This window comes from Fundulus heteroclitus, chromosome 9 (assembly GCF_011125445.2).
Source record: "Fundulus heteroclitus isolate FHET01 chromosome 9, MU-UCD_Fhet_4.1, whole genome shotgun sequence".
Lineage (NCBI taxonomy): Eukaryota > Metazoa > Chordata > Actinopteri > Cyprinodontiformes > Fundulidae > Fundulus > Fundulus heteroclitus.
This window is the reverse complement of record NC_046369.1, coordinates 32,644,766-32,663,047: the sequence shown is the minus strand read 5'-3', so window position 1 is coordinate 32,663,047 and position 18,282 is coordinate 32,644,766. Positions and strand designations below refer to the sequence as shown.

General features: G+C 44.1%; 1 protein-coding gene across 1 annotated transcript; it reads right to left on the bottom strand.

Annotated features, from left to right (window-relative positions):
* Positions 1-3,508: 3,508 nt before the first annotated feature.
* LOC118564253 (Nance-Horan syndrome protein-like) lies at positions 3,509-17,630 on the bottom strand. Its single transcript, XM_036141684.1, has 7 exons — positions 17,601-17,630; positions 15,848-15,910; positions 13,673-13,865; positions 11,610-11,741; positions 7,478-10,315; positions 5,698-5,821; positions 3,509-5,624 (listed from the first exon to the last, which is right to left on the bottom strand). Exons 1-7 carry the CDS (start codon positions 17,628-17,630, stop codon positions 5,006-5,008), a joined length of 3,999 nt encoding a protein of 1,332 aa, XP_035997577.1. The 3' UTR covers positions 3,509-5,005.
* Positions 17,631-18,282: the final 652 nt, after the last annotated feature.

Below are 18,282 nucleotides of genomic sequence, written 5' to 3'. Positions count from 1 at the left end.
TCACAGGCTCTTCATCAGTTTCTGCGTTGGAGCTCCGAAACAGCTGATTCTCCCAAAAAAGATTTCAAAAACATTCAGCATACTTTGTTCGTTAATTCAAACGAAAAACAAAAAAGCAAAAGCAAAACAAAAACACTTTTTTTTGTTGGGGGGGTGTTGTTGAAAAGCTTTGAGTGCCTAGTTCATTGTGCTGATGCGTCGTTGAAGCACCTGTTGATTCCATTTCAACAATGAGTTCTCTAGTGTTGGTAATATTTGTCCACGCTACCTAGCAAAACATCTAAACATCCATCTGAATATGAAGACATCTCTTGTCCAGAGTCCTCTTCACGTGACAATGCTATATTTTCTGTCACACCTTCTTCTGGACTTTGGCTAAGCCCTTTCAAAACATTTATTTCCTGCCTTCTTTACATGAGTGCAATGTATGCCTGGGCTTTCACTGATGCTGAAAGATAAAATCCCTCTTTAGCTTTCCAGCTGGTATGTGATGATTTGGGCTCAAAGTCAACACATTCAGAACGATTCATGATTTTATGCACCTTGACAGAACCCTTTATCCCATTAGAAGAACAGTAACACCTGAGCATGATGTCAGCATGGCCGTTCTTTGCGTGGTACTCTATGGTGTTTTGTGCCAAGCTTACCTTTCGGAATTGTGACCAAACCTCAACTTGTCAAAACCTTCGGGTAGTTAGTTTTGGGTCTTTATTGTTTTTCTGTTTTTATATTTTTCCCATTGTTTATGTTTTTTTGGGCATTGGCGTATCAATTCATCCCTTTAGATAAAATTTCTATTTTAATTTTTATCTCATACATCTTAATCTTCCCCTCGGATACGTGCTTCCTTGTGTGTTGGTTCAACTCCTCTGTGCTAAATTAGTCTCCTTCCCTCAGCCTCCCACTTACCTTCTGCCTCAGATGCTCCTCATTGTCTTTTGCTTATCACTACGTCCAATGTCATTTTCCTCCTCTTCCTCAATGTTTGACTTCACTGTATGGCCACTGTTCTCCGCTGAATCCTTTCGTTCAACTTCAATGTCCTCCGCTACCCTGTTTCTCTGCCTGTGCTCCGTTTCCTGCGTCTTATTGTAAGTTTTCCTTTTATTATCATTAAATCCCTATATTCCTCATGCTGCTCCTGAGATCCTGTCTAGAAATCTGATCCTGCAAACAACATGAGATGTTCAATTTCATCAAACCATGATGCATTTCTGTTCAAAGTTTGACACAATTCTGTTTAGGCCCTGGATGTTTTCTTTGGAAAAGGATGTTTGACTTACAACACTGCTCCTTATTCTTGATATACGGAGAATACAAAAGACAGTTGCCACATCTAAGAGACCGCCGATACTAACCAAAAACTCCTGCAGCTCCTTCAGCGTTACTGTCAGCCTCTTAGCACCTTCCTGAAACGTGTCTTTCTCGTCTTTTTATCGCTTCTATGGAAACATCCAGCTCTAGTAATGTAAAAATGTTTTACCCACAGTATGTAATATACAACAATGCATATATATATTTTTTTACTCTTTACCTATGCAAACTGTGGCCTTAACTAAGGGTGTAAATAAGCAAAGGTCAAAAAGCAGTTAAGTAAACCATTAGTTTGAGGGTGCGAACATAGTATTTTACAATTTTTCCTACAAAGACCTGTCAGTTGAAACATACAGGATTTGTCACATTAAAGCTAAAAATGTCTTAAATGAGTTTCAATGGTTTCATTTTTGATATCACAAAAACCTGGCTTCGTAACAGGGGAGCGTAGACGTTCCACAACGAAGCAACGGTGTGGCTGTGCTTTGCTGACCTCACGGATGGGAACATTTGCAACTCAATCTTCCAAATTTTATAAGAGTTGACAGGGATCGAAAGCAGAATAAATACAAATAATACACAAATAAATTGACCTAAAAATCCATGAAAATAATATCAAGTGAAAAAGGAAATACCACAAAGAAATACAACTGTAAGTATGTGGTGTAAAACAAAAGGAGGAAGGGATGAAATGGTGCGGGTGTAACATGGTGGTGAGCTGACCCTCGGCCGTTCTGAACGGCAGCAGTCACAATGATCGCACGCTTTTAAAGCAGTCACATTTATTGATCTGTTCAGACACGTTTTGCTAAGCAGCCCGTTGCGCTTTAGCGGGAGATAAGATTAGCTATGGGATTCCCACAACGCTTACTAAAAAAATAAATACAAGACAAAAGTGTTCCACAACTCAAAAATATACAAAGGTATTGAAATCAATGTAAACTCTGAAAACATCATCATTTTTTTCTTTACATTAGAGACAATTAGATAACTTTTGTGATCTTTCAGAATGGTTCATGTATTTACAGCTTTGTACACAACAAAAAGAGAGAAACAAAAGACATACAGTACTGTTTGTGTAGGTTCATTTCACGGCCATTTTTCTAACGCCTCTAGTACCGTAAGCTGTGACTCTGCTTCGTGTTTTCAAGAACAATTCAGTCAAGTAAACTGAGGGAGGAATAAAACAGTCCGATGCCCCAAACAGGTCCTGGACATGTCCTAGAGCCTTTGGCAGAAGCAGCTACACTACTCCACTCTTACATTGTGTGAGAACGGGAAAAATATTCAGGAAGAGTTAAACAGCTGAGTGGAAGGGTCTATAAATATGTCCAGGTACAGCACACAGCAAGGGACAAAACGAAACCTCACAAGCATCTCTTCATCAGTGCAAAAAGGGGGGAAAGAACTGCTGGAATGAAAGTTGGGAGGCTTATCTCACCGTGTTCCCCGTTACGTGTCTGTGAAAGGTGTGTGATGGAGCATCTTTAAGGCCAAAACCGACACCGCTTCTGTCGGCTCTGCATACTGGCTGGGTAGCATAACCTACTATAGCTTATAGGACTTTGAATCATGCATGCTCTATATCATATCATATCATATCATATCATATCATATCATATCATATCATATCATATCATATTGCGATACCTAAAAGTCACTTTTCTGTCCGTCTCTGCAACCCAGTGTGTGAAACAGCGACTAAAATGTGTCTCTGGTAAAGAAAGTAGGTATCTGAATAAAACCTTTTTTAAAAATACCAGCACTTCATTGTTAAAATCTCACTTTTAGTTTGTAAAAAAAAAAAAAAAAAAAAAGCAGATCAAGGGGCATCCATCTGATATAAAAAATAAATATATTTTACTTGTTAACAGCATCGACAATATCATTTAAATATTTCATGGGGGTGGGGAGGCGCCAAGGAGCATTTGGCACAAGACAGCAGCAAATGCCCGAAATGTTAACTGAGTCTTATCCTTCCTGACACCCTGGTCCCATATTTTACATCCTGTCATTAGAAACCTGAAGAAGGGTCCACCCCACACCCCCAACCCCCGCAAAACGTTTTTTTTTGTCACTTATTGTTTCCTGTCGAGTAAAGTAAGGCATATTTGATCCTGCTGAGCACTTTCCACTTGCCTCTTTCGACTATTCAAAAACACGCCACGTCATCAGCCACAAACGACCACTGTTCTTAAAACATGACCTTTCTCCATGCACCTATCCCCGCTGCGACTCCGACGCCTCCAGCTTTTTGAGCACTTTTTCATGTCCCCCCCCCCGATAACACCTGCTCCTTTCTTTTCTCCAGAGATTGTCCGCCCGGTGTTTGGATTTAGAAACCCCCCGTCTATCGCTGGTAACTCTCTACCTTATGATGACTGTAAAATGTCGGAAACAAGTAGCTGCCTTTCATAATGTGTTTTACTGGTTTTGCTAGGAGTATAATAAGGGTTTTCCAACTGCTGGTACTAACAAGATGGATGGAAAGACGGAGGGACAATTCTCTGAACCTAGTTGAGATGTTCTGAGGGGCGAGGAAGAGCTTCACTGTGTACAAGTGGCTTAAGGAGATGTACAAGTTGTGTCTCTTTTTTTTTTTTTTGCATAGGTATTCACAGAATACATAAAGGTAAAAATCTGTATCTATAGGAAACAAAATGAAGGTTGACTATTATGCATAAAAAAACAACAACTGGCATGACTGGTTGAAATGGCTTCGACTGACCAAACAAAAACATTGCTTTAAAGCTAGAGATGCACCGAGAAGACCGGATGTTTTAAGCTCGACTGGCCCCGTACTGACAGGTCAGAAATTCAGGAATCCAATTTTTTTTCCTGATCAGCGAACACACCAAACCTAAGCACTTACAGGTCAGGCTGACAACGGCGCTCTTCGGTGTGGAAGTTGTTACTGTCAGAAGAAGGTCCCAAAGCTGGCTATTAAAAAAAATGTATCAAGAAAGTCTGATGAATCACAGAAAGCTATTTAGAAAAAAAGTAATTTCTATGAACTGTCGGGTCAAACCTGCTGTTCATTCTGGCAGTGAAAGAGCAAGACTTTCATAGGATAACAAGAAGGCTACTCGGAATAAGTAGTTCTGTTTTTCCTTTTGCCCTTTTCTCCTTTGTTCGCCACAGGACATCACAGAGTTTTAAACGTCGGCCATCTTTGCACAATCTCTTGAGGGATACAGGGGTCTTTGTAATGCTAGCTGTGCTGAGCAGGCTAACTTTGATCAAATACGTACTTGCAATAGAAATGGCAACCGAACAAAACGATTAGTGGCAGGCCTTACAAAAACCAGAGGTCGGAAATTAGGAGCTAAGTTCTGATCGGTGCATCTCTGTCCTAAACTGCAATGCTAAGAATTAAATTGGGCAGGAGGAATAAGTTGGTTTCAGAAGTTGTCTTTTTTCTTTTTTTTTTAATAACAGCATTTTTGAATCAATCGGGATTTGTTTAAAAACTCTGTTTGTATAAAACATACACATTATGTGGACAGAATTATAAAAAAGGAAATGATTTAAAAATCCATCCAAAAATGGCTAGGAATCGAGATTTTTTTTTATAATTAAAATTGTTTAATCTACTCTCCTGCCTTCTGCATATTTGATATATCTATATATTATATTTCGCCATGGTCCATTAGTCCTCTTTGTAAACTTTTTTCGTGGTTTGCTCCGTTTCCTACATGGAGCGGTCATCATGAGGGCTTCCATCAGAGTTCTCCGTCTCCCCCTCAGAGATGGCCTGCATGGGCGATGAGTAGAGCCTGCTGCGCACGCTGTAACGGCTGCTGCTGGCCGGCGGGGGGATCCTGGAGCGCCCCTGCCGGGAAGCGGCGGATGTGTGGAAGGGCCTCGGGGAGAAGCTCTCGGCGTTGGCTTTGGGGTAGGGGCTGGAGAGCTGGTCTTGATCTAACAGGAGCTGCTGCAGGGCGGACATGGGCTCCTCTGACTGCCTGGGTGACTCGGCCAGAAAATCTCCAGGCGATTTAGGAGTGATGGGGCTCTTCAGGATCTCAGCAGCCGACATGCGGTAACTGGAGTCCGAGCGGCTCCCTTTCTTAAGGAGCAGTAGTTTGAACTCCTCGTTGGAGGTGCTGGACTTCTTTGCGTTCCTGTAGATGGAACCCGACGCCCTGTGTGGGGGAGGCGGGGTCACAGCAGGGGAGGTGGGTGGCACAGAGACCGGGGAGCCGACGCTGCTGCTGGGCGGCGGCGGCGTGTTCCCCGACGAGGCACCAAGGCGGGGCCGCGCCGCCAGCTCAGTGGAGTCCTTCCTTCCCAACACTTTCCTTTTGGATCTACGGACGACGTAATTAGTTAGACACTTTGTTTAAGCCATGCCTGAACACAAAGATCTTCCCAAACGCTCACCTGTGAATCATAGCAAACAGATCCTCAGTGGTGCGGGACTTGGAGGGTGACAGAAACACACCGTCATCCTCCTTTTTTGACTCGTCATGCTGTGAAGACGCAGAGTTGTCACTTGCCGTGCAGTCTGTTGAAAAACATCAAAGGCTTTAATGAGACTGATTATTAGGTTACACTTTATCAAAATCAACCACTTTTGAGTTGAGACAGGTTTTCTAAAATAATTGCCCCGTGTTTAGTTCCAGCCATCTTTCTATCAGCTCTCGCTAGCCGTCCTGTCTCTGCTGAAGAGAGCGTCCCCTCAGCATGATGCTGCCTCCACCATGTTTCACTGTGAGAATCTCATGTTCGGTTTGATCCTAAGTGCTTACGTAGAAGGCAACTGGGCTGAACGTGTCTGGAGGTAACAGGCTTATAAGTTGCAGTCAGAACAATCTCACTCATAAAGTTACAGTTATTTGTGGAGGAATAATAGTAGTAGTAGTAATAGTCGCTGGCCCTACCCTCGATTTAGCTCAGTGTTTGGGTCGTTGTTGCTTGACGATCCAAACATAGCTCTAACAAGGCCAAACGAGCTGCAATTGCTCTTTTCTTAAGCATTTAAGATACTTGGATGACTAAGAATATACACCAGAGCATATTCAGGGGGATGTGCAGTATTTGGCTTTTCGGCCACAAAGGAAGCTAAAACTTGCAGTAATGGTTTAATCCGACCTGAACTCAGGTTCTTCTACTGGTTTGCTGTGTCCCCCACATACCTAATAGGACATAGTTTGTAAAGATCACAACTAATAGTTGCCCTGTTGACAGATTCTGCCACCTGAGCTGTGCCTATATGCAGCTCCTCCAGAGTAGTGAATATTAGTGGTGTTGATGTTCTTAACAGGAAGGGGGGCCCCAAATCAAATTACGCTTGAAGGTATATAGCCACGTTAAATGCTTATACAAAAAAAGACCTAAAAGTGTTTGATTATGATAAAATAAGGTTATAAACACCAAGCATCCATCCTGATAGTCCTTTTTGAGGCTAAATAGAACCCAGCACTGCACGCCATGAGGAGATATAAGCAGATGTGGCGCCATCTACTGGCAGTATCGCAGAACTATTAGAAGGCCAGATGACGACTACTAAATAATGCTGGACTGAGTCTGGCCCTCTGCAGTGCCTCGTGGTAAAGCGGCAGCTCGGGGTGATCGAAGACCAACCGTTATTAATTAAATAAACTGATCTACAGCAAATCTAAGAGGCTCATATCAGAACATCACGGAGAAACAAAATTCTCGTTCATAAACAGAAATAGGGACAGAGCACCAAGGTAAGAACCAATCAGTCATTCGATCTATTTATAATGTTTGTAGTTAAGACTGTAGAAGCTAAGAAGAGCATTACTATTATTACAGTATCAATAAGGAGGTTTAATCATGCCAAATCTGAGTCACATCTGAGCCTCGGCAGCTTTAGCTTCCCTTCAGTGAACACCAACGTTCATACTGTATTCCCAGCAATATTACAGTCTTATCCCTCTTGGAATCATACATTTCTTTTGTTTTTTGTTTTTTACACAAAATCTTGGACCTTTCTTCATTGTTTCCATTACTTCGCCTTCAGATGCTAATAGCCGTTAGCCGCTTCCTGGTTTTATCCCCTGCTGCACATGCGCAGTGTTCTACTTCCACTGTTATTCTAAATAAGCACGAAGGGCTTTTTTTTACTAACAAACTGAGCAAAAATAAGGCATAAAACACCAAAATAAAATGTAACCCTAAATGGGAGCGACCCTACCTTTACTAAAACCATCCTCCAGCTCCTCTGTGGATCCCTCTTTCCCGTCCTGTGAGGCACTTTCGGCTGAGACTCCTGAGGAATCATTTTCCCCTTCGTTGCTGCCGTCATTGCTGATGGAGCTCTCCAGGGACGTCTCCAGAGGACTGTGAGCAGCAGGCACTTTATCGAGACAGTTGGACCTTTTGGGTGAGCTGTGCAAGACTGGAGGGCAAGAGCATATTTCTGCTTCAGGCGGCTCGGTCTGCTGCTGCTGGCCTGAAGCTTGGCCATGTGGGGAGGATTCACCGGAGCAGACGGATGTTACCGGTGACTCTGAGCGCTGCTCTGCTTCAGGACCAGTCACCGCCTTGGAGATGTTAGAAGCTTTCTGCTCCAAACATGCTTCTGACTGCAGTCCGAAACTTGTCATGCTCCCTGAATTAACCTCTCTGGCCTTGTTGCTCAGATCGCCTGAAGGTGTTTCGTTTGAGACCCGCATTGACTCGTCTGATGAAACCTGATCATTATGAGCGTTGTGCAGCGAGGGACTCTTGAGATCTGAGGATCTACTGCTGGTTAGGTTCACAGCGGGACACTGGAGCCTCGGAGCAGCTTTGTTCTCATGCTGGTCTTCAGGCTGCTTGCTGACGGATCGAAGCTGCACCTTCTGAAGCACCGAGGGGGTTATAGACAGAGAGGGGGCTGTGAAGGGCTCCAAGTTTGGTGATGTAACGTGTTTGGCGGCCAGCACGTCTTTTTGTTTGATTTGGTGATGGTTTGCTAACTGGTTCCTGTAAGCCGAGTCCTTGATGCTCGGACTGTGAAGGGCACTTAAGTCGAGGTGAGAAGGAGGAGTCATAGGCAGCTCTAGATCTTTCTTTGACGTCGCCACGTCCCTGCAGGACTGTGCCTGCAGAGACAGGGAGGAAAGGGAGGACTTCCTCTCTGGGACTTTGGGCTTTCTCTTCCCACTGGCTGGTGACAACGGTCCAGGGAAGAAAGTGGAAGGAAACGAGGAGGTGGGGGTTTCGGACTGACTGGAGTAGCCGCTGGATGGGCTCGCCAGTCCCGCCAGCTTCTCTGGGGAAGTCAGCTTGAACTCGCCTTCTACCGATGGAAGCGAGGGGGTGGTGGCTCTGGAGCCGGACCGGGAAGTCTGGGACTCTGAGCTTTCTTGTGACTTGATGCACTCGATGACGGTCGTGCCAGTGGCTGTGCTAGAGTTTGACAATGATCGGTAAGGATCACTGGACTTTAAATCGTTCAGAAGCCAGAGATCTGCATAGTCTGACTGCACAATGCCATTGTCCTTGAAGGAGTGTGCATCTTTGGAGCTTAAAACGCCTAAGTCTGTTAGATCTGATGTGCCTTCCATCCCCCAGACCTCGAGGGGCTCTCGGACTAGTGGAGAGTTTCCTGCGGGACCTCGTGATCCCGCCAGATCCAGCTGCATTTTCCTCTCCTTGGACGACAGAGACAGCGGCTGTCTGTGTGTAATCTTTGGTTCTCGCTTGTCAGGGATGTTTCCCTCACTGCATATTTTCCTCAAGGAGGAGCTCCTCTTTGGTGGGGACGGCTTCAGCTTCGCCTTTCGCAAGGAGAGGCAGCGCCTCCCCAGCGTCAGGTGGCCGCTCAGATCAGACAAAGCGCAGTCCGAGCCGGTGGCTGCACAGTTGTAGGTGAAGCTCTTGCTGCCTTTCAGACCGCAGTCAAAGTGCATGGAGGTGTAGTAACCTTCAGTGTCCACAGAGTAGTAAGAGATGGTGTCTGCCTTCTCGGAGGGAGGTTTGTCGGAGAAGCTGCTCTCGCAGGTGGCCATGCTGGTGAAGCTGGGGCAGCCCAGGCTGCTGTCAGCCTCCCTGCCGGGTTCAGGGCTTAGGTCCTGAGAGTGAGGCAGCTCAGGGTGGGGGTAATCCCACTCCCCCTCCACGGGTGTGCTCACCCCCGCCTCCTCTAATATATCCATCGCCGCGGAGGAGAAAGAGCCCGCCCGCTGGCTTCTGAGGCCCTGGTAGTTGTCCAGCATGAAGCCGGCCTGGTCTTCTGCAGCATGAGTGGCAGCGTTGAGGGACAACTCAGAGTCACAGTGCGAGGAGCCGGTCAGCGGAGGCGAGGCTGCGGGGGGGATCGTCTCGGAGGTCTGGGAGGGGCAGGTGGAGCTGCTCCCGCTCCAGTTCCCGCTGGAGGATTGGTGGTCATCCTTATGGTCCATCGGACCTCCCAGCACCCCCGCAGCGGAGACGGAGTGAACAGGGCTGCTGAAGGTGTCCGAACTGGAGGAGATCTCACAGCTGCCCATGTCGGCCTTCCTGGGCAGCTGAGCTCGCGTGCGCTCCATCCAGCTGCGCTCCGGACTCTCCGACAGCTGTGCGTACTTCAGGCCCCCCCGCTGTCGCTCGGACGCCGCCTGGTCATCGGCGCTCTCCTCTTCGTCCTTCAGAATCCTCTCACTGTGTCCGGGCAGGAAAGCCTCTGAGCTAAAGGGCGCCAGCTCCTCCTCGTCGTCGCTGTCATTCTGCTCGTTGTCCATCATTCTCATCATCATCCTGCTGCTGTCTCTGGGCAGACTCCGCGACCGCAGCCGGGCTCCCACCGAGCCAGAAAACATGGTGTCAGCGCTGTCAGGCAGACAGGAGATGTTGCCCGCTGAGTGGGAGAGAAGGAGCGACACTCCCTGACCTCTCTGGACCCGGATCCTCCTCCGAGACGGGGCTCCTGCGATAAGGAAGTCTTCGGTCTGGCAGCCTGAGTCTCTGGTGGTCAGATGGCTGGCCAGCTCCTCCGTAGAAGGGCTCGTATCGGCAGCGGTGTGAACAATGACCGTCCGCTCCCTGCAACCAGGGGAGTCATCCGAGTCTGAAGAGGAAAGGATCACAAAGTAAGTGAAAGAGTTTCAGCAACAGATTCTTAAATCGAGAACTTGTTTTCTATCATCTTTCCAGCGCTGCTGACTTAAAGGATGACCTTTAAAAAAAAGAATTAAAGAATGCCACACCGTGTTTTTAAGACACTTAATACCAAATGTTTTAATGCTAGGGACAGGAAACGGTTAGCAGTACAGTGACTTATAAATTAAGTGTCTCGTTTACAGACGCAAACGTTAAAATATTTTACTAGGATTTTGTGTGATAGACCAAGACAAAGTAGTTCATAATTGTGACGTGAATGGAAAAGGGTCTGTGGTTTTTACATTGTTATAAAACAAGAACTGAAAAATGTGGCATGCATTCAGGCCCCTCTCTCTGATGGGACAGAGTAGCCATTATCTAAGGATCCAAGGAACACAGTAGACAGGTCAAGCTGTAGAGAACTGGAAATCTACAACTTATTCACCTAAACTGAGGGGGAAGGCAAGGAGAGCACTAATCTGAGAAGCAGCCAAGACAGAGGCTCATGGTAACCCTAGAGGAGCAACACTCGTGCTCAGGGGAGGGATCGCTGCAAAGCCAATTACTTAGATACATAGAACGCTTTTTCGAAACTGCCATCATAAACTGGATTGGACAGTATTAAAACTAGGACCACATTGGAATGTATGAATTTGAATTTATGAAGTGCTTTGAGATAAAATCTGAACAAATCTGGCCTTTATTGGATGAGTACAATGGAAGAAAGCCATTACCAGTCCTGTTTACAGAACCCACAAATCTCACAGTAAAACATGGTGGCGACAAAATGATGCTGTGGGGACCGATTTCTTCAGCAAGGACCGGGAAGTTGGCCAGAGTTAATGGGAAGATGGTTGAAGCTAAACACCGGGCAATGCTGTAAGAAAACCTTGTGGAGGCTGCAGAAACCTTAAACTGGGATAAAGGTTTGCCTTTCAGCAGGACAAAGCTGGTAACTTGCAGCAAAAGTCGGATGTAAGCGACTGAATACCTAATGCATTCCATTTGTTGAGATATTTGTACAGTTCTGTAGAGATTTGTAAAACATTTCAAAAACCCTGCATGCTTTGCCTTCCACTTCACAATTACGCAGCGCTTTGGGTTGGGCTATCACAGAAAATCCAAATAAAACACATTAAGGGTCTGGCTGTAATGTGACAAAATATGAAAAAGCTCAGAGGGGTACAAGAACTACAAGATGCCATAAAGGAAACACAACAGGACTTGTGTCACCCTGACTGGTAGACAAATAAAATACATACCAAAATCCTGCTGCACCTGTCTGGGAACGCCGGCAACGGTCCTCCGTCTCCTTAGCTTCCGTCTCCTCTGAAGCAAAGACTGTGAGTGAACGAGTGAGCAGCGCACACTAGCATCTCTGTCAAAGCCAACCCCTGCAACGGAGACAGGACATGTGAGGCATCTTTGTTTGGTGGAAATGCACAGAATCCTTTTTTTCACACTCATGCTGTCACATAAAAAGACAAAAAACGGAAATAAATAAAAAGAATGACTGAACTAAATATGGTGCTGCACAAAAATAGCAGAGATGATCTGAGATCTGAAGGAACATAAAGCCACAGTGTGCTTAAACTCAGAATGAGGTTTTTTTTAGGCTGCTTAGGGTAAGGAACAAGCTGTAATACTTTTTGATAGAAATATAATATATGACAGACAAAAACTTTCAAAACAACAAAAAAATCTAAGCCCACCGCTTTTAAACCCTGTGCTGAATACGTCTGCTTAAGTTTACCACCTAATCTTCCTGCCGCCCCCTCCGTCACATTATGACCATCATGTGACAACAAGTCGAGCCTTTCAGCACCATAGCGATTGCAGGACTCTGCTTACAATGTGCATATTTTTTTTTACCCTCAACTGTCTCCGACTCAGCCCATGTTGCCACACAGATCCCCTTTTGAGTCAGTGAGAGCGAGAGTAAATAACATCAAGCAGATCTTTTGAACCACTTGAACAAAACTAATTGCCATTCATGTCACAGCACCAGGCCTCTTTGCCATCACAAAGTATCAAAGCTTGGGAAACAAGAGTTCACGGAGCACAAAGCATGACTCGGACGTTTATAGTCACTGTCTGTAAAAGCAATTCTCTCTACCTACACTAAAACTTCTTTTTTTAATTTAAATAAGGATTTTCCTCATTTCCTAAATCTTTACCGAAAGTGTTACATTATTGAGAGTAAAGGAGTTAAAATGTGGCACATTATGTAACTCTGTAGGTTAGCTTCCTCTCAACCCTTAGGCCAAAACCAGAAAAACTGTACACAATCAAATTTTAGAAATTTGGTTATTTGCTTTGCTTCCGAGAGTGCAGATGATTAGGCCCACTTTGGTATCTAACAGTGTTAGAAAGCAAAGACACTAATTTTAGCTTAGTGAGCTGAAACATTGTAACAATTATAATTTGTTAAATGTCAGAACTCATTGGAGACTTAAAATCAAAAGTGTTTTTCTTCATTATATATATATATTTTTTGCTAACCATTTCTATAGAAAAATTAGGTAATTAGCCTAGCATGGCTAATTTAACCTAGCATGGCTAATTTAACTTAAATTTAGCATAAAGATTGGAAATGGGAAAAATCTCCAAATTTAATTTCCAGCTATTCTAAAACCTGTTTATTACCGTGCTATATTTTTCATTTAGTTTGTACTGTGAGAGATTATATTTGTATGGATATTTCCTGGCGTATAAATTGATCCGGCAACAGTTTATTAGCATGGTTGGGTTTTTACTAAAAAACAAAACAAAACTTGGGGACTAGACTTTTTCCCCAAGATAAGACATTTGAATGCCTTTTCATTGTTTTGACCAAACATTGCAAATAATTTTAATCATGAATTTATTAAGTGATGCAACATTTTGCTACTTTAACACTTAAGCAAGTTAGCACGCTAATAGTAGCATTAGGCCTTCTTTGGTTCTGCTAAGTTGACACTTTTTCAACAAAAGCTAACACTTTAGTTTCTGTAAGTTTTGAACGTTAAGATTTTAACTATTTTTTTAGTGTTTTTTCTTTTTTTTTAATTCTGCTACTATTTACTTTTATTTTTTTTTTAAATAAATACTCTTGCTTCACTGCAGCTTCTTTAGCTGATCAGCTAACCAATTCAGCTATCAGCAGTCACCCTGCATTTTCCTAGGAAATGCAAATCCCTAGTATTTAAGTGTTTTAATATGCTTAGGCATTAAACAAAAACATGTTCTAGATCTTCCTTTAAAAGATGTACAAATGGGATCCAGTGCTCTGTTGTGACCTAGATAAACAGATTAAAAACTGACAAATTTGGTGATTTCAATTTACCAGTCACATTAATAGGAATGACGCATGAGGCGATGACTTGGGAATTGCATTTCATTCTCTCCTCTGGGGTGGGCAGCGGCAGAGCTTTAGACCAGTTAGTCTGCTTGTCCAGGGTGGAGGGGATGTTAGGGATGGGAAACTTAGACCGGTGACCTAGAGCCACCCCGTCAGTGTCGGGGTCAGTAGGCGCAGCCTGCAACAGATGGATATTTGCATAGTTAGACTGTTATGGTGGGATTACATGGAAAGTGGGGCAACAGAGTTAAAGCAAAAAAAATAAAAATAAAATGACTCAGCTTCAGAAAGGGTAATGTGTAGAGTAAAGTGGATAAAGTGAGGGATTATCCTGTAATTTTTAAAGTTTGTGGTTCTCAAACTGTGGCAAAAGTTACACCGGTGGTACTTGCGCTGCCTTTAGTGGTATTCCAAAGAATGTGGGTATCAATTATTTGCAAAGAATTTGGATCTGGGAATGACATCCTTTAAGTCAGAACATAAGCAACAGTTCACTTAGGGAAGTTATGTATTGAAGCATGTTATTACTTTAAGTTTTTTTTTTTTTTTTTTTTTTTTTTACCACAGCTACCACACAGTTGTAAATTTAAGGCAGCCACATTTTATTTTGACAAAAATTCCTACTTAAAAATCCAAATTTTAGATGCTCCATTCTGTTCATCTTTCTAACTTAGACCTAAAACAATTAAAATTCTGAGAAGAAAATTAACACTTAGTTAAATAGCCAAAGCAGTAGAACAAGTTTTTCTACATTTTGCAAGTCCTGCTGTGCTACAATTTTAAAACGACGGTCAGTAAGTAAGGAAAAGTAAGTAAGTCTGAGAACCACTAATCTTAGGGTTTATCTGGAAACATTCCATTTAAAAAAAATCTATTCTGCAAGATGATTAACCTCCCTGAGAGTTTACAAATTACACCTACCCTTCCAGCAGCTGAGCTTCACACAGCAGTGCAATGAATCTATCAAGTAATGGAAATGAACCGCATGCATTTACACCAAAGGAGAGCAGAAAGCGCCAGAAGCATTCAAAGAAATAACCCAGACGTTCATGCAAAAAGGAAAAAAAAGCGTTCAAGCATGCAGAAAACTCAGACCAATAAAAAACCTTGGCACACATTGCAACACATGTCACAGCGACTACTACAAGATATATTGCGGCACCTCCACGAATCTGGCATAATTGACGAGCCTCCGGAAATATATCTCAGGGAAAAAACTTCACGGCAGCGTTCCTCTGAGCTTCAGTAGCAGTCAATGCGTCCCGCTCCCCTCCGATGTCCTCACAACTCCTCGGACCCCTTCACACATTGAATCTGAAAGCACCTGCGTCTTCTAGCTGCTCGCTTACGGCTCGCTGAGGGCTTCAACGCCCTTATGTTGGGTTATGTGAAACTGGGAGTGATTCTCAGGCCGGACTGGTTCCCACCTCTACGACTCAGAGTCTTCCCACCCCCCATTTAAAGCCAGCTCTCCAGCCTTTTGTGCTACCAGTTCCCAGCAGACCAATGGGACCCTGACAAAAACCCGGCTCACAAAAGAAACCGGTTTCCTTGGAAACTTCTTGCAACGAGCGGAAAAAAAAAAAAATCAAAGGGGGACCATTTACAGCTGATTTGTTTCAAGGAGGGTCTGAGAGGAAGGATGAGCCTTTTGAAGAGGGGAGGGGGGGGGGTGAAAGGAGGAAGCAAGTGGGCGCAAGAGTAAAGAGAACAGAGCATCAAAAGGAAGGACGGCGGTGTGTGTTTGTCTCTGTCCACGAGCATCGAGCATTTTTTGGTACAACAAACGGCTCAAAGATAGTCAGAGGGTGCCAGAGAGGAGACGGCAGCACGGGCGGATCACGGGTCCCAAGAGTCAACCCTCTGATTAGAGCAGGTTGGCTGTGAATGTGGCCCTCACGCACGCATTCCTCACATACTTCAAACTGAAACTTCACAGGAACCCCCAACACCGGTCTGATGAAACTTCACCGATGGCCCCGCTCCGCTATTACCTCATCATCTCAACAGGGTGGAGCGGGACACCAGCGCCGACCGAAAAAGCCGAAAGGGCATGCATCGCGAAACAAAATTCATTAGGGGAAGGCGAACGAAAGGACAGGTGGAATAAAGTGTTAAGAGGAAGGACTCGGGAAGCAGGAGGGTGGGGAGGACCAGTACCTTTCTGCTCCAGGGAGAGAGGCGGCAACATTCGGTGGGGGAGGAGGAGCGGGTGGAGCCGAACTGAATTACAGGGTGGAGAAACGACAACAAACAAGAATGACACAAAAACAAAACAACACGAGCGATCGTGAAAACTCAGAGTACGAACACAGTGATGACACGAGGTAGAAATACAGGGGTAACGGTGCAGATGGAAAAGAAATTGGGGAATGCACTGATGAAAATGAAAACATCAATCGTCCATTGCCCGCACATACACATTATGAACAGTCTGCTTTCATCTTTACCTGCGCTTGTGCTAACTGAGTGGCTGCATCTTTAAATTGTCTCTCTGGCTGCTTTGAGGGGAAAACAAAAGCCACATCGTCACTTTGAAGGAGCGATATAAAAAACCTGGCCTATATTTATACTTAAAGCTACACAATCCTGCCTCCAGAGAGGGATAGAACAAAACCTTCCATAAACCAGTGGCGTGTTTTTGCTGAGTTGGATTTTTAAACTGAGTTGTGAGGCTGGTGCTTTAATGTCAGCTTATGTTACTCAGATGCATCGCGTAGCAGAAGGATTCAAACCATTTTCACATTTTGTCATATTACAACCAACATAAAATTTTACTAAATTGAGGAAGTTTTTTTTTTCATTTTCACATATGAAGACTGCAGCTTGCATTTGTATTCAGACCTCATAAGTGTGTACGTTTTAGCTGTAACCATAGCTGCAAGTCTGCTGGGGTATGTCCCTGCCAGCTTTGCAAATCTAGACATTTTTATTTGTCAGATAACGCAGAATGCCTGTGACCAGCAAGATATCCTAAGCTACATGCAGGTACGGGCTTTGACTAGGCCATTCTAACACATGAATGTTGTTTGATCTCAACTGTTTCGATGTAGCCCTGGCTGTACATGCCCAGGTTGTTTTCCAACCTCCATGACACACTCAAGTTCAAATCTTGGGGTACTTCTATTTCTTTTAAATTAAAGTGTGGCCTTGTTTTCAGCTCTATCCATATCCCCAGCAACTCTAAGCATCTCTCGTGTCCCTGCTGAGCAAAAATAATCACGAAATTTACGATGCTGCCACCACCAGCATGTTTCATAAGTGTCCAGGGGTCTACAGGGGTTATACATCTGGGTCTCATCTGACTAGAGCACCTTCTTCCCCATGCTTGCTGTGTCCCCAAACACGGCGTGTGCACAGTACAATAAGCCAAATTTGTGGCACAGACGCATCACTCATGATTGTCCTGTCAACAGATTTCTTCCATCCTGAGCTGTGGATCTCTGCAGCTCCTCCGGGGCAGCCGTGGGACCCAATCTAATAAATGGTCTCTTAGCTTAACAACGCTTTTCCTCATATATATTTAAAGTTTAGTTAAAATCTATGAGAATGAGCCCAATATGTGCTACATTGTGTTAGTCCACCACAAACTCCCAACGTGACATTTTGAATGTTTAGGGTTGCCAAGCGTGACAGAATTTGGAAAACCTAAAGAGGGTACGACTAGAATTGTCAAAGCACTGTAACAACATTTAAAAAAGAGCCATGCCCCTGTACTCAGTTGGATTTTGAAAGAGAGGATGTTTTCATGACATTACGGGTAAACTCCCACGGATCGACCTTAAAAGCTAGCTGACTGGCTGGATTTACCACTGGGAACAAATTGATGTGATTGAATTGTTGTTCCGTGCAGACTAAAAACCTTCAAACCCTAAAGTGATAAGAATATAATATGAATTGGCCTACTCAAAACCGTTGTCACACTTTTGCCCCCGATTGACATGCTTGTGCTCAGGTGAGGAGGGGAGGGGTAACATGTGGCATTGGGGGCAGGTAGTGCTGAGATGGGTCCACTCTCTGCTCCTCTCCCTCTGATGATCTGAAACAACACCATAAATAAAGACAGGGTGCCAAAACACACCTTTATATGAGAGAAAGTCGATCACATTTTCATTTCTGGCTGTGTGAAAAACAGATTTTGTTTTTTGAGAGCAGCTGTTTGAATATTTGTTAGGGTGCATTGACGCACACCGTCCACTAGATGGCAGAATAACGACGGAATTGCAGAAGGTGTAGCTTTGAATGCAAGTGAAACACAAGCGCTTAAGACCTTAAGTGTGAGAAAAACAAGCAAACAAAAGAACAAAGGTGTTAAGGAATAAAATGTGCAAGGATTTAGGTGAAATTGTAAAAAAAAAAGGGGATTTGACATGAAAAATATTCAGTCTGGATGAAATATTTGCTCATCAGTTAAGAATAAAGTGCCTTCAATGTGGAGATGTAGCTCTGAAAGGAGCAATGATGTAGAATTACCATGAGTAATAGTTCCTAGATGCATAGAAACATGAGTCTGGTGGGTAGTAAAATGTGCATTGGAGGGAGTTGGGTGAGTTGCGGCTCACCTTGGTTGAGCGACCACAGCCTGTGGTTGGCTT